Genomic DNA, 19,578 nt, shown 5'->3' with positions numbered 1-19,578 from the left:
GGCCCCAGGTGTCACTTGTTCCTTTCGCTCCTCAGAGGGTTTGTGTGTGAAAGGGCTCGACAAAATGTGTCAGTGGTCAAATTAATCAAATTTCCGATCCTACCTAAAGGAGCAGAGGGCTGTGAACCAAGGATGCTTACATTCTGTTCTCCCCCAGCACTTTACCACTGGACGCCACGCCCAGCCCCCGTGTTGCCCCTTCTGCTTCCTACGTTGCATGCCCAGACTCAGCCTGGGAGGTCCCCAAGGGAGAGGAGGAAAGTGCCCTCTTTCCTTTCCACTTCCGGTCGTGTGTCGTGTCCCCCGTCCCGTCCCCCCCCCCCCGTCCCCCCCGCAAGAGCAGAATGGTTTTCAGGTTCCCTGGCAGTTGGTAGTTCTTTCCACCTGCTCCCATCACACACGTGCAGGTGGGGTACTCACACCCACTCATGCCTGCCCTGTCGTCTAAGGCTTGCCTCCCTCTCCCCCAGCACCTGCTGCTGGCCCCTTCTGATGTGGCCGGATGGGGCACCTTCATCAAGGAGTCTGTGCAGAAGAATGAATTCATTTCTGAATATTGTGGTGAGGTGAGTGTTCCTGGTTCAGCCCACAGTCTTACTGGGAAGGGAATGACAAGAAGCTCTCTGATTTTCTGTGGGTTAGACTTCTGTGACTTAATCTCTAAATAACTCAGCCCAGTTTTCATGTGGCCTCTCAGGGGACCCCACAGAACTGTTTGCAGTCCTGAAACAAACCGCTGTTTGTCAGGCATTGGTGTCTGGCTCTCCCCAGCCTTCACCCTGGAGAGCCTGGGTGGAGATGGGGCTGGTGTAGCCTGAGCTTGCTGTCCTACACTGCCTCACCCAGCTCATACAGGTGTACCTTGAGCAGGCAGCCTGACACCCTCTTGTTCCTTGTCTGCTCCTCCAGCTCATCTCTCAGGATGAGGCTGATCGGCGAGGGAAAGTCTATGATAAATATATGTCCAGCTTCCTCTTCAACCTCAACAATGGTACGGCACGGCCTCCCTTTTATACCAAGGTGATCGTGTGCAAGTCTTCACACTAAGCAGCCTATGCTGTCTTCCAGGTTCAAATCAGACTCAGTCTTTCCAACAGATTACTAAAAACAAAGTGCTGTGGTTGAACGTGGAAGCCCCATAGGCTCTGCTTCATCTCTGAGTTGTGTTTGGAATGGAAACACTGGGCACTTCTACTTGAGAAGATACCCTACCCACTAGGTGGGAGTGAGGAGGCAGGCCATGCGTTTTTCCTGTCTCCTGTCACCATTCTGGGCTTCATGTTCCCACCGGACTAAATTGTTGGTGTTACCACTTAACTGATTTCAAACTAGACCTAAAGAAGTGTGGGATGGAAGCCAGGTACATGGTTCATACCTGTAATCCCAGCACTTGAGAGGCTGGGACAGGAGAAATAGCACAGATTTGAGTCCAGCCTGAGCTGCAAGTGGAGATCCTGTTTCCAACCAAGAAAAAGGGGCATAATGGCACATTCCTATAATCATAGCACTAGGGGAGGCTAAGGCATGAGAATTATGCCATCTGTTCTTGGGCCACAGAGCTAGACCTTAGTCTGTCCATCCATCCACCCCCAGGGTGGGTAAAAAGTATAGCGTTTCTTGGGACACTTCATGATTTTCTTTGATTTATGTCATGTAGATTTTGTAGTGGATGCTACCCGGAAAGGAAACAAAATTCGCTTTGCAAACCATTCAGTGAATCCCAACTGTTATGCCAAAGGTGAGTGAGCCTTCAGTAGCCTAGGAAGTGGGGTGGGCTAAATACCTCATTCACTATGATTTTATCCATTATTCAGCTTTTTAAATTTTTTGTTGTTTTGGTTTTTTTTTTTTTTTTTTTTTTTTTTTTTTTTGAGACAGGGTTTCTCTGTCTAGCTCTGGCTGTCCTAGAACTCACTCTGTAGACCTGGCTGACCTCAAACTCAGAGCTCTGCCTGCCTCTCCCTTCTGAGTGCCAGGATTAAAGGCGTGCGCCACTGCCACTCAGCTCATCATTCAGGTTTTTTCAAGGATACTCATGATTAATATCTGACATCATTTTAGGCCTCTCACTTTCATACTTTGCTTTTTTTTTTTTTTTTTTTTTTTTTTTTACTGACCGCATTAAAAATGCTTTCCCACATCGTGATTTAAAGGTCACTGCTTTCCCCAAAGTCATTAGCTACAGTAGCAAATTCAGAAGCAGCCGGTAAGCTAGCGCAGCCTTTTCCTCTCCTCTTTGTAGTGGTCATGGTGAATGGAGATCACCGCATCGGGATCTTTGCCAAGAGAGCGATTCAGGCTGGCGAAGAGCTCTTCTTTGACTATAGGTGAGGTGGCTGCTAGGAATGGGGAGGAAGAGAAACAGGAGGGGACCTTATCTTACCAATCAGAGTAATCTAGTTCCTCCTCCTGGATCTGGGATAGGTACAGCCAAGCTGATGCCCTCAAGTATGTGGGCATTGAGAGGGAGACCGACGTCTTCTAGCCCTGCGGGTCCTGTGACAGTGCTGTGGTAGTGGCACCGTCTTGGCTTTAGGCCCGCACCGCTGCTGCTCCTGCTCCTGCAATGTCTTCCACGCGGAGAACGCCCGCCCACTGCTGAGTAACTAGACCTCCACTGTACCCCAAGGAAACACACTGCCTCAGCAAGAAGGGAGGCAGATGGTGAAGACCCGGTCTCCTAGGAGACCTCGGATGTGAGAAGGGCACCTCCAGATCAGAAGAGGAGGCCTTGGGCTGGGTGGATATCTAGGCTTGTTTCTCCTCCGCTCCCAAACTGTGGGCCTCAGGAATCAATCAGCACTACCAATTTAGATTTCCCAGTCGAGTCCTTGTGCCACCGTCAGGCTCACTAAGTGAGCCTACAGGTGCTCAGGGTTAGAGGCGAGCCTGACAGGCATTACCGAGAGAACTGAGAGGGAAATGTGTCTCTGACATCAAAGCAGAAATGAAGGCTGCAGGAGGGAAAGCTAAGTGCCACCCTCCTGTGGACAGAGGGAGAGCCAGCCAGAGCCTGCTCAGGTGGCTTGGAAAAGCCTGTGTTATAGACCATGGGGGGAGAAGGGTGTTTTCAGACTCCTAGCACCAGTGACCCAGCTCCTTCCAAAGTTCTGGCTCAGTGGCGGCAGGCCCAGGCTGCTGAGCATGCTCTGCCTGGCTGAGAGTAAGCACACTGGGTCACTAAGCTGCAGTTGTCCTCAGGCCTTCTGCTCCTCAGAGCTAGGTCCATGGAGCAGCTTTGCGTCTTTCTTCAGGGTAGCTGTGTCTAGTCTAGACTAGAGAGGGAGCGGTTGCTGGTGTGCTTTACTCCGTCTGGAGTACCTGCTGTTGGTAAGTGTTCAGGGGTGGGTGAGGGATGCCATTGCACGTTCAGGAGGGTGTCACAGTGCAGGCAGACTACCGTTCTCTGAGATTTATGCAGAACCAAGCACTTTAACTTTCTTTTAGAAGGTCTATAGACTGCAGTAGAGTTTGAGCCAAGGTCTCTGGGGTCCCTGCCCAAATCCCGCTTCTGAAGGAGGGAGAGGGGAGTGGAAGGTTTTCCAGTTCTAGCTCATCTCCTGAGAGAGGCAGGAGCTGGCTTGACACGAGAACAAAAACTGGTCAGCACAGCTGCCTTGGGTCTGGTGTGCTGAGAACCGGGGCATCATTCTGGGTAGAAAGGACCCAGGCAGGCACAGCTGACCTAGGGAGTGTTGGAACCAGAGTGTCTCCCATGGACCAGTCAGCTCCTCTTGCCCCACCAAAGAAGCCAGGCTCCTTTGGCCATACTGCCTCTTAGGAATTTGCATGGGACTTGCATGCTTGTGCATATACACCCCCCTCACTGCACTGGTAGGCACTTGTGCCTCACACAGCACGTACCCAACAGCTTCTGATAGTAGCTTCTCACCATGCCCAAGTTGGGCCAGCCCCCATCACAGTTCTGAAATTGACGTCTGCCAGTGGTTTGTGTCTACTATGAGTATCAGGGATACCCTCAAGCCTACCCGTAGGCTCTGAACTACTCAATTCTCTGGAAAAACCAGAGACAGGCGGACAAGGGCCTGGCCATGAGGAATGCTTTAAAACATGTTGGTTCTAGGTTGACCTCCGCCTTCCCTCAGCAGTCACTAGCAGGCCACAAATACTCATGCTCCTCCAGCCGCCATTCCTGGTCCCTGCTGTCCTCTACTTTTAATGACGGGTCCCAACCCTCCTCCCCACTTCTGCCCCACCTCGTGTAAGATGATGGAAACGCAGAGGTGGTGTGGACTGGAGGGGAGCTGGTGTACATGTGGCTTTATTGCCAGTGAATTTCTTGCACTTTAAAGTCCTGTGGCTTGTGACCTCTTACCTAATAAAAGTGTTAGAATCCATTCTGGCAACTTGTGTCCTGTGTGCTTGGGCTGGAAGGACCAGAGGTGGTGGCCTGGCAGCAGAAACTTCAGCTCTCTGATCCCGCTATCCTCTGAGGTCGGGGGGGGGGGGGGGGGGAGTGACAGGGGAAACCATTGGTGGGTGCATAGATTGGGTTTCGGTCTTTAGGGACAGGGTTTCTATGTAGCCTTGGCTGTCCTGGAACTTGCTCTGTAGACCAGACTGGACTCAGACACAGATCCACCTGCCTCTGCCTCCTGACCGCTAGGATTAAAGGTGTGTACTATTACCATCCACTTTATATACACAGGTTTTGAGGACTAGGAATTTCTAAGCTCTCAGAGTAAAATATTCCTCATGAGTAAAATATTTAGTGGGAGGCAATAAAAGAAAAAAACCACTCCGTTTATCCCCTGACCATGACGTTAGCTATCACACACAGACTGGGGCTCTGCCACTCTGCTTTATTGGACCTGCTCAGTTGAGGGCACAACGAACGGGCTCCGCCCTGACTTTGAATGGGAGCCCAGCAAGCTGGGTGAGTGGCTGGCAGGACTCGGGAGACATCCAGCACAGAAAGAGCTTACTGTAGACTTCAGCACAGTACAGGACAGCCCACTGAGTTCTTTTTATATATAAACGTAATTTAAAAATTAGAATAATATATTAGTTTCTCTAGAGAGAGACTGTGCAACAAAAAATATATATAAAGAATATGACCTCCTGGGCAAACATAGCAGCGTCTCTAGCAGAGGGAAGCGGGTTCCTCATGCATTGAAGGGGGACAGGCACCAAGGCTATTGCATATTTTGGAAAGGGGTGGGAGATAGAGGGCTGGCTAGGCAAGGTGTCTGCGTTACTTTTTCTACTTGCAGGCTTTTTATGGCTTTGGCTGAAGCTTGTGGAGCAGTGGGGTACTAAAGTGCTAAGCTGAGGCCTCTTGGTCTCTGTAAAACAAAAGGGGTTGGGTGAGGCGGGGACAGCATGAAGTCCTCCCTCACCCCCAGCAGAGAGGAAGCAGATGGAAGACAGCTGGTGAGCAGGGCAGGGAGGGGAGGCTCAGGAGTGGGTTTTAGCAGCCTCCCCCCATGCCCTGTGCAGTCCTGCAATCCCCACTCTGTCCCTGCTGATAGTGTACACAGGAAGGGAGGCGATCCATCGTCCCTGCCCTCCCTTGTTAATCCCTACCAGCAGCAGGGACAGAGATGGCCGGAAAGGCCTGTCTAGGCCGCGTGAGGCTTTTCCTGTGGGGCAGGCCAACAGCCAGGAGGGGGCGGGGTTAAGCAGGGCATTGGTTTAGGCAGTGAGGCTCGGCCACTCCCTTTGGTCCCATCTGTAGCTCTGCCCACCAAACTTGGCAAGAGGGGGGATCCTCCGGGTGAACAGAGCCTGCTAAGAAGAGCCAAATGTCCCTGGCAGGGTAAGAGGAAGGAGTCGGGGGATTTAGAGGAGTTGGACTTGGTCCCTGAAGCCCTTATGACTCATTCAGACCTGGACTCCTCCAAGATCTGGGGGAGGTTCTGGTCCCTGGGGCCTGGACCAGAGGCTGGGGCTGGGGCTGGGGTCGGAACCTGGGTGGGAGCTGGAGTGGGGGCAGGGGCCTGAGCGGGGCCTGAAGGAGGCAGGGGAGTTTTGCTGCCAGGATGGTAATCGTGGCTGGCCTTGGGCTCGTTGGTGTGGTAGGAGCCCTTGTAGCGATGATTTTGCAGGTAGAACAGCACCAACATTCCCACAAGCCCCAGCAGCAGGAAGGCCACCAAAACTGGATGGGAAAAAGAAACAACACAGAGAAGGTCTTTGGGGTACGCATATACACACTCAGCCAAAAGCATCATGTACAACTGCAGTATACGACCCTGTGAGGCTATCCCTGTGTCTAGGTCTGAATTCTCGGCTTATCCCCCGCCCACTTTATTCTTCCCATATCTCACAGCTTCTCCAGTTTCTCATTCCAATAGATGATACTGCATCTGTTTCCTCATGGATTAAAATGGCTGCGTTTTAATATTTCATTTTAATTAAAAATTTATAGCTGCCTCAGATATTAAGTCTCCACCCAGTTATATGCTGATGTGGGCACAGCCTGTCTAGCCCTTCTTCACGTTACATCTGGTACCTTCCCTTATCCCTGAGGAACTGGGAGGGACGCTGACCGGGTGGCCTTGGGGAAGTCGGGTTAGTAGTCAGTGGTACTCACAGCCTAAGAGTATGGCCACCCATCCATCGTCATGGTAGTATGGGAAATCTAAAAAGGAGAAAGAAAGGGTTGGTTAGGAAACATCACGTTCAGAGTCATTTCCCATCACCGTTACCCCCCCCCCCTTTTGTCTGTGTTCCTCCGTATCTAGGGATTTACCTGGGGGCAGGTACCAGGGATCAAGCTCTGGTGGCACCTCTGAGACAAGGCGTGGCATAGCTCCACAGTTAGATTCCGACAGTTCTCCCTGGACCCTCATGGCCTCTGCTAGCTCAGCAGTCATGGGGCGGGGGGTTCGGAAATGGGTCTTGAGGGGAGCCACATTGTTGAACCGGACACCAGACAGGCAGCCCGAGAAACCTGGAGTGTTGTACCGCTGGATCTCTGGGTCAATGACTCCTGTCTCTGAGGGAGAGGCAGACCCAGAAAGAGGTGTTTGGGGCACCCAGAGCCCCTGCCTCTCTTTCGCCCATCTTTCTTATCCATTACTCATCCCCACTTCCTTACTCTGTACTCCAGGAGCCTCATCCGAAACTCGCCCCCAACTCATATAAGCAGCTTACCCATCACACGCCCCAGATACAAGGCCTTGGGTGAGTCCAGCTGGCTGTCCACCAGCAGAGAGAACTTCTGTTCTGTCAGTGGGAAGTAGTCCACCTGGGGGAGGAGGGAGGGAAGCCCTGGATGGACACAGCCAAGACCAGAAGGGAATTCACTCTACCCAAAGGATCGCTGCTCAAAATGAACAACCCCTGGGCCCAGAGGCAGGGTTTGACACATGGCTCAAACAATCTGCCTTTGACCCCTGGCTTTGCAGTTTACTAGTAGTTTGACTTTTTTTCTTCTCACATTTTATTTTTATTTTTTGGAACAAGGTCTCTACAAAGCCCTGGTTGTCCTGGATTCATTATGTATGTAGACCAGCCTGACTTCAAACACAGACAGCTGCCTGCCTCTGCCTCCTGAGTGCTGGGATTAAAGGCTACACATTTTCTTTCTTTCTCTCTTTCTTTTTTTTTTTTTTTTTTTCAGGGTCTGGAGGTCACCAGTACCACATCCCCACCCCCATAAACTTCTGATCCTTCTGCCTCACCCTCCAGTATGTTGAGATTACAAACACAGCCTGTGCAGTGCTGTAGGTGGGACCCAGAACTTCACGAATGTTAGCAAGCGCGCCGCCAACCCTAGGGCCTGGTGGGTTTGACATTGAGGAAAACACTTGACTTTTCCACCCTGTGTAATGGTTTGTAAAATGGAGCTCAGAATAATTGCCAACCACAGCTACTCCACAGAGCTGATGTAAGGGTCATGAGAGGTGACACATGTCAAAAATGCCTTGTATACTGAACTGTGCTTCAGACTTGCAACCATTTAACATTTTCTTGGGTGTGCCACAGCCACGATCATGAAGCCGTGACTTAACTGGCCCATCCCCTCCCACCTGTACCTGGATGAAGAGGTTACGGTAGACCCGGGTGATGTTGACACTATGGGGCTGGCCATCAGTCACTGGCCGAGTGGTTAGCTGGTACACGTAGGGACTGGTGCCCAACTGATACCGAAGCTGGAGGGTCCCTGTGGGGAAGGAGGAGGAACGTGGGGTCTCCTCTCAGCCCTCACAACCCCCATCTTCCAAAGGACTGGATTAGTCATTAGTCAGTCAGTAGCAATGGGACTTTAGACACCTGGAGGAAGAGCCATGAAGAACTTACCATCTTCCTTGATGAGCACAGCCATGTAGTCACGTACAAAGGAGCTGACATACAGGAGGACTGCAGGAGCAGAGCTGGTGCTAAAGCTAAAGGAGACCTCCTCTCCAGTAACATTGTAGACAGGCCCCCGATACCCTGGCACAGGCCGCCCAGGCTGTGGATAGTCGGGCAGGCGGTACCCAGGGCCATGGTAGCCTGGCACATAACCTGGGGTGTCGTAGCCCGGAATATAGCCAGGCTCATAGCCTGGTACGGGTCTGCTCAACATGTGGGAGAATTCCCGGGCTGCAGAGCGCAGTGCAGACTGGAGGTTATAGCGCATCCATGTGCCAGTTTCAAAGAATCCACCAATATCTGAAGCAAAGATAATAAGAAGTCTCCAGTCACAGGTTCAGAGGGCTTTTATGCTACCAACACATGCACACACTTTTAGTATCTGCCACTATTTACTTTTAGTAGAATTTTTTTTTCTTTCAGTTTTGGAGGCACTGTCTTACTTTGTAGCCCAAATTTACAATCCTTCTGCCTCAGCGCTTCAGGTGCTGGTATTATACACCTGTACCACCCCACCTAGCACTAAACAGAAGGATCACCTGAAAGATCACCCAATCTTACCTCTACATTTTATAGACAAGGAAACAAGCCTAAATGTGGGTAGTAACAGCTTTAAGAGATGGCTCAGCAGTTAAGAGCGCTGGCAGCTCTTCCAGAGGACCTGGGGTTCGATTCTCAGCACCCACATGGAAACTCACACCTGTCTGTAACTCCAATTCCAGGGGACTTGACACCCTTACACAGACAAACACACAGGCAAAACACCAGTGCACATAAAATAAAAATAAATTACTTAAAAAAAAAAAAAAGATTAGTAGTGACTTCCCCAAGGACACACAGTTTTATGTGGGGGACCAAGATTAGAACTGAAATATCCCGACTCCATGCAATTATATGTTACCATTCATATCTCCCTAGACCACAGACTTTGCCCACAGCCACCCATAGATTACCCCATAGATTACCTTGGGCCCAGCCTTGGGGAAAATGTAGTCTGGTGTATTGAATTTTAAGGCTCACCTCAACCAAGAGTCAGTTTGTAGACATGTTTTGGGAATGCAGTGATAGGTCAGACAAGAAATGGCAGGGGGAAAACATGCACTGTGAAGCCAAAGTCAATACTATAGCTAAATGTTCAGTTGGTAAAGTGCCTGCTGTGCAAGCTTGAGAATGTGAATTCGATCCCTAGCACCCACACAAAAAGCTAGGTGTGATGGCACACATTTGTAATCCCATCGCTGGGGAGGCAGAGGCAAGATGATCTTTGGGGCTCACTGTCAGCTAGCTAGCCTATCTAATTGATGAGTTTCAGGTCCCATTGAGAGACCCTGTTTGAAAACACAAGGCAGATACACCTAAGAAGCAATACCTGAAGTTGACTCCTGCCCTCCACACATGTGTGCATGTACACATAGGCAGGCACACACATATACACAAAGCAGAGGTGCATACCTGTGTGACCTTGATGGTAGATGGGAAAATCATTTGCTTAATACTGGGACTCTTGTAGCATCAGCAACTCTATCATCTCTCCCTTTTCCTGTTTGCCTTTGGAGTCAGCCAGCATCTTCAGATGCCTGATTGTCCCATTTAAGAGCTCAGAAGTTTATGAACAATTCTAGTTTTCCAAAATGCTGACCTGAATTCCCTTCCCTCTGACCTCCCATCATGCCCTAAGGTTCCATGCCCCGCCCCACATAACCAGCAACACTGACCATGATTGCAATATGGCCCATCAAAAGCCGTGAGGTCACAGTCACATGTGTAGTAGCTGTATCGCTCCACGCAGCGTCCTCCATGGAAACAGGGGAACCGGGGGTGGGTGCAGTGGCCCGTGCAGTTGGGGAAGGTGCCCTCAGAGGCATTGGCACGGCCTTCCAGGTTCAGAGTTACTCCGTTCAGACGCATGGCCCTCAAGCAGCCCACAAAAGGGCGCCTCTTAAGCTCCGCAGATCCTGGTCAGGAATAAATGGAGGGGTTGGGAGGTGTGACTCTAAGGTGGAGCACCCTAAGACCTCCCCAAAATGACTGTAGAGCCAAAGATAGGATTACATACTGAGTGGGAAGGGAGGCAGGGGGGCTAGGAGGACAGACTGGGATGTCAGGGACTGGGGAAGATAAATGGTCCCTTGGCTCACTCTGGGGCAGGGAAGCCTGAAACATGGGCTTCCTGGAAACATGGAGCATGACCAATGAGAGTGTAGGAGTGTCCTTGCCCCTGGGTTGCTGCTCACCAACGTAGAGGGGCTGGTCATACTCCAGCCAGATGTAGGTCTGCAGGGGCATGGGCCGTAGCACCCAGGGCCGATGGTCCACTCGCAGCCGGGCCTGCTTCACATTGATTTCAGCCCGGACCAAATGCCACTCGTCATCGTTGAACTCAAAGTCATCTGAGTGCACTGTCAGGTTCTCATCCCCATTGCCGATATCAAAGGCAAAGACTACATCCCGGGACGCTGGACAGCATGACAGTGGGTAAGAGAGAAAACGGGGACTCTGGCCCCCAACATCCCTCACAGCGCCCTTGCCCAAATACCACCTCTCTCCTCAACTAAGGGACACCCTCTACATAGTCCTCCACTTTGTCCAAAACTTACAAATGGCTCAAAACCACACAACCGGTTTCCCAAGCTTGCAGATTAACTGGAATAAACTTCCCAGCTCGCATGCTCAGGCTAGAAGCATAGCTAGTTATGGTTGAAACCTCAAGAGCCTGTCTGCCTTCTTCACAAGTAAGGGGCTAAGGGTCCACGGAAACAAAGCATGTGTCAAAGGGACTGTGGTCACATATCCAGACATCAGTCCAGAGTCATCTCAGACCTGCCACCTCTCAAAACAGACTGTCTTGTTCCCTAACAGCCTCTTTAGTCATCTCCATCTACCCACATTTCTCCTGGTCTGCATACTCACTGTTGAGTTCCACTCGCACATAAGGTCGGCGCCACTGGCAGAAAGGGCCCCCCATGTTCTCTAGAAAGACTCCTGAGGGAGCAGAGGTCCTAAAGTAGAAGGAGACATCGAGGCTGTGGTTGGCACGGATGGGGGGGAAGCGCAGTGCAGCTCCAGTGTGGAAGGAGATGGTGTTCCAGGAATTGCCTGCAAAAACAGCGAGGAGAGCCTTGTTAAGGAGATCGAGGGTGTGGAGTAAAGGAACCAACCTCACTGGGCAGGAGGCTTGGAGGACAGAGCGGGGAGCATGAGGGAGGACAGAGCAGGGAGCATGAGGGAGACTGGAGGAGTGGGGTGAACAAAGAGTAAGGTGTGGGAGAACAGTGAAGGGTCAGATCATAGCAGGAGTATCTGCCCACGTGACCTAGAGAGCCCCAGTGGTCAGGTGATTGCTGGAAGGGGTCTGCCACTCACGGTCCCCATAACAGCGCAGAGGCCTCAGGAAGAACTGAGCTTCAGAACTGGACCGGTTCGTATCCCCTACCACTATCTGAGTGACAGGCAGATGGTCCACAAAGGTCAGCAGCCCCTTGTCCGTTCTCCTGTACAAACAGGACACAGTGACTCAGCCCCGCCTCTCAGCTGCCCCGAGGTCCCGGAAATCCCACCATCCTGTCCCCTCACCACTGTGGCTGGTCAGCATCACAATTGCAGTGCAGGGCAGGGTCCACACAGCTCCGGTCCAGCCCACAGGCACAGCGCTGGATCCCAGGCTGAGAGCCTCCCCAGTAGAAGTGCTGCTCCTCATTTCGGCCAATCCAAAAGCTGTAGGGGTAGCCTCCTGGGGAAGATGCCAAGCAGCTTCCAGGCCCTGCCCCTCCATCAGGCTCTGGGCTCCTCATACCCAGGTGCAAGCAGCCCAGACCCTGTTTGACTCCTCCAGCAGCTCCTCACACCCCACCCTCCTCCAGCTACGCCTTGCCCTCCCTGCCACCAGGCTCAACCTGCAGTATTGAGCAGCCGGGAATTGTAGCAGGAGAACTCGATCCACTGCTCACAGTGCTGGGAAGCATTGGCCAGAGCACTGACTTCCTCCCAGGAGGCATTCCAGTATTGGATGGCCCCCAGAAAGGGCCGCTCCATGCTGGAACCTGTCACTCGAGTTGTCCACAGCCTGTCATGCCGCACAACTGTCCACGCTCGGTTCTCTGGAAGAGAAGGGACAGAGTTTTGCCTGGATATGAACATTGGCTGTCTCACTCCTTACCAACGCACCAACCCTACTACCACCTGGGGCCTTCCACGCTGAAAAATGGCAGCTGGGATGGCCGGAAGATGGAATTTAACTATAAAGCTACATTACAAAATTTTAGGTGTCTCCCTTCCACACTGTCCTTTACTCCAACTACAGTTTCATCTGTCCCCTCCCACCATTTCCCTGACCCCTGCATCTTGTACATTGGCTGGTCGATCTCCCACCCCCACCCACCAAAGCCACTTACCTCGGATGTCACAATACACCACAAATGGTTTCAGAGGTCCACTGCCATCAGGATCAATGGTGAAGTTTCCAGAAGTTTTCCCACTGAGCCGATAGGCCTCGCAAGATTCCTTATACAAAGCTAGAGGGGGTAAGGAGGCAATCATGGGGCTGGAAGGCTAGAGGAGTGGTCATCCATACCATCTCTAGCAGCTTCCTGACCCCAACAACCTTTCCCCCACTCTCCCATCCAGCTTACGTTCGTGGCAGGTAACTCCCTTGTAGCCAGTGAGTTCACAGTAGCAGATGAAGTCATCCCACGACTGGTAGCAGCGTCCATCGTGCTCACACATGTTAGGGCTGCATCTGAGCAAGGGGTCAACACCAATGGAGGCAGGCTTGAAAGGAGGTCATTCCAGGGTCCAGTGCTGTCTTCCCTTCTCCCAAAAGAAGGGAAAGTGCCTAGCCCCTGCCAGACAAAAACCTAGCCTGAATAGAAACTGTCTTTCAATCCTGGGCACCTGTAACTTTACAGGAAGAAATAGGAAAGAGGTCAGAGGTCACGGAGGAATCCGTGTGTGTGTGTGTGTGTGTGTGTGTGTGTGTGTGTGTGTGTGTAGGGGGAACGCTGACATAAGGAGAAGAGAAATTATTTAAAAAAAAAAAAAAAAAGGCCAGCCAGGCAGTGGTGTTGAATGTCTTTAATCCCAGCGCTTGGGAAGCAGAGGCAGGCAGATCTCAAGTGGGTTTGAGGCCAGCCTGGTCTACAGAGCAAGTTCCAGGACAGCTAGGACTGTTACACAGAGAAACCCTGCCTTGAAAGAGAGAGAGGGAGGGAGGGAGGGGGAGGGAGAGAGGGAGGAAGAAAAGACAAGACATCCTGACTACATGGAATGGGTTTTGAAGGGGGTCACTTGTTAGGGAGATGACCTTATAGATACCTGTCTGTGATGCCACATGTGTCAAACAGGACCTCAGCAAAGTAGCCAAGCCTCCGGAACTCAACTAGGGTCAGGTTGACCAGTTGACCATCCACCTTGAGCAGTTCCATACAGCCATGAAATGCTGTCTGGTTGGAGTGGCAGCCCCATCGACTGGCTGGTTTGGGACAACCTGGAGCAACCACATGTATGAGGCCCTTCCCAGGGGAGAACCCAGAGACCTGCCCCAGGGAAAATGCCAAAAGGGAGCCATACGTAAATGAAAAAAGGACGCTAGAACCAAAGTATACATAATGGCTAATGACCTACACCCCATGGCCCCAAAGGTGAAACAGCTTGGTCCCCTCAATACTCTCACGTGGCCCTATCAGAGAGGTAGGACCTTCCTACCCATAGACACAGCAAAGTTGTCCGCCCCTGCTATTTACCGCCAAAGAAGTATGAAGTCCCTGTGCGGATCAGCAGTGGGGATGAGACTCTGACCTCTGCCCCCTCCACATCATCAATACTGATAACTGCATGGTTTTCCTGTGCCACAAAGTTCACCTCGTGCCAGAAGCCATCATTTAGGCGGTACCCTGGACAAGAAAGGGGGATGGTGTGAGTGGGTGGGAGTATAACCATAATAAGAGAAGATTGGTTGGGGGAAAGGGGTCTTTTAAAACAGTTTTTAAAAATTGTGTACATGAGTGCAGTACCCTGGGAAGCCAGAAGAGGGAGATAGAGCCCTTGGAGTAAGAGTTACAGGAGCTGGAAAGACGTTCCTAGCTAAGTTTACTGTTCTTGCACAACATGGAAGTTGGGTCCCCACCCCCCTTGTTGTATTTTTGAGACAGGTTTTCTCTGTATCTCAGGCTGGCCTGGCACTCACTACGTAGCCCTGACTAGCCTCAAACTTGTGGTTTTCCTACTTTGGCCTCCCAGATGCTGGGATGCTGGGATTACAGGCATAAATCACCACAAGCCACACACATGCTCACACCCCCAGTGTTCTTTTTGTTTTTGGTGTGTGTGTGTGTGTGTGTGTGTGTGATGTGTGTTCGAGACAGGGTTTCTCTGTAGCTTTGGAGCCTGTCCTGGAACTCGCTCTGTAGACCAAGCTGGACTCGAACTCACAGAGATCTGCATGCCTCTGCCTCCCAAGTGCTGGATTTAAAGGCGTGCACCACCACTGCCAGGCGAGATGTTCCTGAGTGAGGAAGCAGCAGCAGCCCCACTCTGGTCCCAACAGCAGTCTAAATTCACCCCATTGCTACACTTCTTGTGTAGTGGCGGCCCTTCTAGCTCTCTCTTCGTTGTCCATAACCTTGGTCATTGACATAGTATGCAAAGTTGGAAATAACTGGCAAACATCTCCAGGAATCCCCCAGAACCGGAGAATGCCCGTTTCTTCCGGATTTCACCCTTCTCTAGCCTGCTCCTGCCTCCCAGAGCCCCTTACCAGCAGCAAACTGAAGCTTCTTCCGGCCAGTCTGTGCGATGGATACGTTGACTTGCCCTTCGCTAAGCATCAGCTCCACGTGACCCAGTCCATCCCCCAAGCGAGAGTAAAGGAGCAGCCCCGTGAGGTCCCAGGTGCGGAAGCGAAAGGAGACTGCAAAGCGGCCACGCCGAGGAAAACCAGGCACCTGGACAAAGTTGTGAGGGCCTCCAAAGTTGATGGGGTGTGGAACAGGATCCAAGCAACGGAAAGCCACATTACCCTAGAAGGGAATGGATGGATACATCAGGACACGGAGGCCAGGTATGCGTCGTTAATATTCTCACTGGGTTAAAACCCAGAGCAGAGTAAAGACCTCCAGCCAAGGCCCTTCCCATGCCCGGCAAATATGTCCGCAAGTTCGTTCGTGGAAAGGGCCCAAACAAGCCTGCCTCAGGACTCTGCTCCCTTGCGAGCTTTTTATCACTGATCCCACTGTTCACAAAGCAAAAAACTTTCTTTCTCTAAGGGAAAATACAGCACAAGCCGAATTTAGCCCAGAATTTAGCATGTGCGCATGTTCCAGAGTTGGCCAAAGAGGAGAGCTTATCAAAAGACTTCCAGTGCTTACCCTGTCACTTCTGAGTCACACGCTCCTGGTCGAACTGCCCTCCCCCCCAGCCTCTGCATCTCAATTTCCTCATCTGCTAACTAATGAGACAACTGGATCGGACCGGCTCTTGGCATCTTTGTTTTGTTTGTTGTTTGCTTCCCAAGACAGGGTTTCTCTGTGTAGCTTTGGCTGTCTTGGAACTCCCTCTGTAGACCAGGCTGGCCTCAAACTCACAGAGATCTGCCTGCCTCTGCTGGGATTAAAGGAGTGTGCCACCGCCATCAAGAGATTCACAGCTTCTTAACCAAGGGGTGAACGGCACTTACTTTCTGATTTCTTTGTACTCGCCCTACGGTACCTGGGAATCTGACTATTGAGAGTGGATCTCATCCCAAATGACACCTCTTTCTTTTCTGTCTCTTGGCTTTCCAATTGGCTTTAACATCCTGCCTTCCCAGATCCCCCTGCCCACTAGCCTCGAAGGTGATCCGCGAATGGCGCCTCACTGCCAGGTCGGCGATGTTGATCCGATTGTAGATCACATTTTCTATGCAGCCACGGAAGTTATGCCGGTAGGCCAGGTTCTTACGCGCTGCGCCCACCAGACCCCCGATGAATATCTGTGGGAAGCAGGTAAAAAAGGAGTTTCCCTAGGCTTGGGGGAACGCCTATTTTCCTGTGCACATGCACAGGAAAGTACCTTTTCCACAGTACTGAGCCCGGCTTTCATAAAGACTTGAAAAGCATTACGCTAGAGTGAGCGCTAAAGCTTGCACTTAGGTTTGAGCCTCTAGTTGGCTGTAGGCTTTCAAAAGGTCAAGTTGTCTGTCTCAGATGCTTAAAATGCAGATGGAGACAGGGTCTTTATCAACAGCACAGAATTGTGTTAGGAGGCAGGGGACAATTTTCTACTTTTCTTGATTTCCCCAAATCTGGATTTCTAGGTCCATCATAGTAGATCTGGGGTGAACAATGACAACAGGAAGAAAAGCCTCTCTACATGCGGGGGTGGAATGGGGAATCGACCCCCCTTTTCCTATTGTCACACCCCAAAATGGTGCCCCACCCTTGGTCACCTCATTGTCCAGATTCAGCCTCTCGAAGTCGCCATTGAGCACAAAGCGATGGACGTAACCATCCAGGGTGAGATTTGCATCTCGGCCATATCGGTCCACCCTCACATAGTGCCAGCTCAGGTCATTAAGGACACCGCCAGCACTCACTGTAGTGTGACCAGGTCTTGGTTGGATTGGGCTGCTGCCTGAGAACAGGGCAGGATAGAGTGAGAACTGCAGGGGGTACCCAATCAAAGCCTGGAGTGGAGAGGTGCCCATAGGCAAGTCTACAGCCATTTAACCTATCCAGGCTTCTTTGGATAGCTGCTTGTATCTCATCCCACAGGTGTTATGAAAAGCAAATGAGATACAAAATCATTTTATATGTGTTTAGGATGCCTTGTTCAAGGTCACACAGTTGGTAAGCCGATTCCAGTTCATCCGACTTCAAGCCCGCTGTTTTGCTAGCACCAAGCGCTACAAAAGGGGAAGACACAGCTTAAGCAGGGCGGCACTCTGGGGTCCGGAAGCTCACCCAGGCTCATGTGCAGCAGCAGGTGTGCTCCCTGCAGTTCAAGCGTCACATAATCTCCCTGGGCGCCCTCGGTGTGCAGCAGCAGCCCATCCTTCTCCTCTGTCTTGAAACTAAACGCGAACACGTCCCAAAGACTCTGGCTGACACCTCGCGGGAAGCGGTACGAGATGGCATCATCACCGTCAAAATATAGTATGTCGGACTCTGCGCGAAGGACAATGGGTGGGCAGGGGACCAGGGAGACTATCCCCTTCCAGGCTCCTTGCCCCCACTCCCCACCGCCACACCCTTACTGTAGGGACAGCCGTAGATGCCCAGCCGCAGGCCGATCTTGCCGCGTGGGTTCCAGGCCAGTGGCACGATGCGGATGTAGCGGGCGGTGAAGTGGTAGTGCAGGTCATGGCGTACCACCGCGGACTCATTGACATTACCGAAGAAGGTCTGCGGGAGGAGTGGGGGGGAGTAGTAACCAAGTCCCTGCCCTCAGCTTCCCCTGCTGCGATGGCTTTCAAACCTTGCCAAGCTTAACTGGAGCGGGAAAGTTCACTCCACGTCCCCTGCCTCCATGATTGTATATGGAGTGGTCTAGAGTGTCCTATTCTTTCTTCAACACACCAATCACCTTCAGGAAGCTTGTAATTCGTGAGGAACAATCTGAGCTGCACTAAATCTCAAGAGTAGCTTTCCTCACCTGTACGTCATGCTGTCCCCTCCCCTTCCCTTCAGGCTAGTACCCAGCCCAGGGCCCAGAGCAGGGGAAGCTCCCCAAGTGTATGTGCCTGGGCACCGAGAGTACCGCGTTGTGCCCTTGTTGATAGAATGGTGTCCAGCTGTCCACACGGTCTCCATAGAGCAGCATATAACGTGTGACCCAATCCCAAGAATTAAAGGCTCCTTGCGTGGCCACAGCCCGTATCCGATGCTTCTTCATTAAATCTATCTGAAGCCAGGGATTCGGGTCCCCAATCCGGGGCGACCATCCACTGATGCCTACAGAAAGAACAAGGGCTTTTACCATCCACTATCTTCTCTCCGCTCTCTGGAGTACTCCTTTCTGCCCTGGCTGGCCAAGCTCACCGTGCAGCCGGGCAAAGCGGGCTGTAGTAAAGAGCCCATAGTAGGAGGAGGCGCCCAAGGACCGTGCATACAGAGGTCCCACCAGCTCCTCATTGCAGCCATCTGTGGGGGTAGGGAAAGGATGATGAGCTTGTTAGCATGGCCCCTCTTCTAAAGATTGTGCTTTTTAGCAGTCCAAGCTGCTCTTCACTGCCCCCAGTGGCAGAGTCAACCCTACCTTAAAGCTGTGCCCTCAGCATAGGCTTCAGCAACAGCTGCTCGCTGGGGGAGCTTGCCTTTTCCTAGGGTAACTCTTTACCTTGACCTACAGATCCAAAGCCAGATCCTTCCTTCCCCTTCCTGTCCTGACTCAGTACTCCCCTAAACACAATCCCAAAACTTCAGCGTATTTAAAAACCTAAATGGGCCTCGGAACAGCAAATCAACCCCAGCCTTACCATCAATCCTGTTCATGAGCCCTCCCTGAACAAAATGCGCACCAATCCCCAAATCGGGTTTTGCTTCCAATCCAGTCACTTCCCAATCCTATTCTTAGCATCATCCTTGGCCTTAGTCAGGGTCACCAACTCCTATTTGGGTTCTAGTCATAAAAGCCAGCCCCAGCCACAAACCCTACCTAGTCCCTGGGTCAGCTCCAAATTCCAGCCCCAGCCCCTCAGGGAAAACCTTCAACTCTAGCCTGGGTCATCAGTACCGCACTTATAGCCAACCCTAACCTCAAACCCAGGCACTGGCTGCCGCTTGGATTAACAGCTTCAAATGCCTTGGGTTGACTGGTTCCTCGGCTCAGAGCCCAGCCCCAACCCAGGGCACGCGCACAGCAGCCTCAGAGCTGCATTGCGGAGCGCTGGGAGAGGCAGGAAAAGATGGGAGCGAGCCGGCGCAAGGTGGCAGGGAAGGACCAGCGACCACCCAGCCGCAATGCGGCACGCGGGACTCGCCCCCCAAAAGCTCTGGACCCTTGCACCCAACCCCTCCTGCCTCTGAGACTAGCACTCACAGTAGCCCCAGCCCCGAGCTCCAGAGACCACAGCGACGAGCAGGATGCTGAAGAGCTGGAGGAGACTCATAATGCAGCGCTGACCAGCACTGGGTGTCTGTCTTCCCGTGCCCTGCTCCAGCTAGGGCTCCTGTTCTGGCTCAGGCCCCCAGTTTTTCTCCTGGGGTTCGCGGCCGACCGCTGTTTCTTCGTCTTTACCCACCCTTCCCTCTCTCCTAAACCCTCAATCTCTCTCTCTTCCTCTCT

General features: G+C 52.0%; 2 protein-coding genes across 3 annotated transcripts in view; one reads left to right on the top strand and one right to left on the bottom strand.

Annotated features, from left to right (window-relative positions):
* Ezh1 (enhancer of zeste 1 polycomb repressive complex 2 subunit) overlaps nucleotides 1-4,358 on the top strand; it is a 33,100-nt gene extending 28,742 nt beyond the window's left edge. The window contains exons 17-21 of the mRNA XM_051177327.1: nucleotides 471-566; nucleotides 910-991; nucleotides 1,658-1,738; nucleotides 2,243-2,327; nucleotides 2,425-4,358. Coding sequence (XP_051033284.1) covers nucleotides 471-566; nucleotides 910-991; nucleotides 1,658-1,738; nucleotides 2,243-2,327; nucleotides 2,425-2,485 — 405 coding nt within the window. The 3' untranslated portion in view covers nucleotides 2,486-4,358. The remainder of the gene's footprint in view (nucleotides 1-470; nucleotides 567-909; nucleotides 992-1,657; nucleotides 1,739-2,242; nucleotides 2,328-2,424) is intronic.
* A 1,258-nt stretch (nucleotides 4,359-5,616) lies between these two features.
* Nucleotides 5,617-19,552, bottom strand: Cntnap1 (contactin associated protein 1). 2 transcript variants are annotated; one of them, XM_051177310.1, is made up of 24 exons: nucleotides 19,333-19,552; nucleotides 18,333-18,434; nucleotides 18,052-18,245; nucleotides 17,549-17,696; nucleotides 17,256-17,459; nucleotides 16,742-16,926; nucleotides 16,142-16,285; nucleotides 15,074-15,335; nucleotides 14,061-14,210; nucleotides 13,633-13,804; nucleotides 12,951-13,057; nucleotides 12,714-12,833; nucleotides 12,216-12,419; nucleotides 11,896-12,052; nucleotides 11,686-11,813; nucleotides 11,233-11,418; nucleotides 10,557-10,778; nucleotides 10,038-10,277; nucleotides 8,269-8,622; nucleotides 8,004-8,131; nucleotides 7,120-7,213; nucleotides 6,716-6,961; nucleotides 6,557-6,604; nucleotides 5,617-6,121 (listed from the first exon to the last, which is right to left on the bottom strand). In XM_051177310.1, the coding sequence occupies exons 1-24, from the start codon at nucleotides 19,400-19,402 to the stop codon at nucleotides 5,841-5,843; spliced, it is 4,146 nt and encodes a 1,381-aa protein (XP_051033267.1). In that variant the 5' UTR covers nucleotides 19,403-19,552; the 3' UTR covers nucleotides 5,617-5,840. The 2 variants fall into 2 exon arrangements, with proteins under 2 accessions (XP_051033267.1, XP_051033274.1); XM_051177317.1 differs by lacking the exon at nucleotides 19,333-19,552 and adding an exon at nucleotides 18,550-18,647.
* Nucleotides 19,553-19,578: the final 26 nt, after the last annotated feature.

The sequence above is a fragment of the Phodopus roborovskii genome, unplaced genomic scaffold, assembly GCF_943737965.1.
Source record: "Phodopus roborovskii unplaced genomic scaffold, PHOROB, whole genome shotgun sequence".
Lineage (NCBI taxonomy): Eukaryota > Metazoa > Chordata > Mammalia > Rodentia > Cricetidae > Phodopus > Phodopus roborovskii.
This window is presented reverse-complemented; position numbering and strand designations above follow the sequence as displayed.

Bases quoted from the DNA above. Each gene is read 5' to 3' on its own strand.
- Cntnap1 (XM_051177310.1), bottom strand. From the start codon at position 19,402: ATGAGTCTCCTCCAGCTCTTCAGCATCCTGCTCGTCGCTGTGGTCTCT. The intron at 12,053-12,215 runs GTTGAGCCTGGT...CATCTTCCCCAG, and splicing joins CCGGCTGCTCAATACTGCAG to GAGGCTACCCCTACAGCTTT. The intron at 6,122-6,556 runs GTGAGTACCACT...TTTCCCATCCAG, and splicing joins GGTGGCCATACTCTTAGGCT to TTTTGGTGGCCTTCCTGCTG.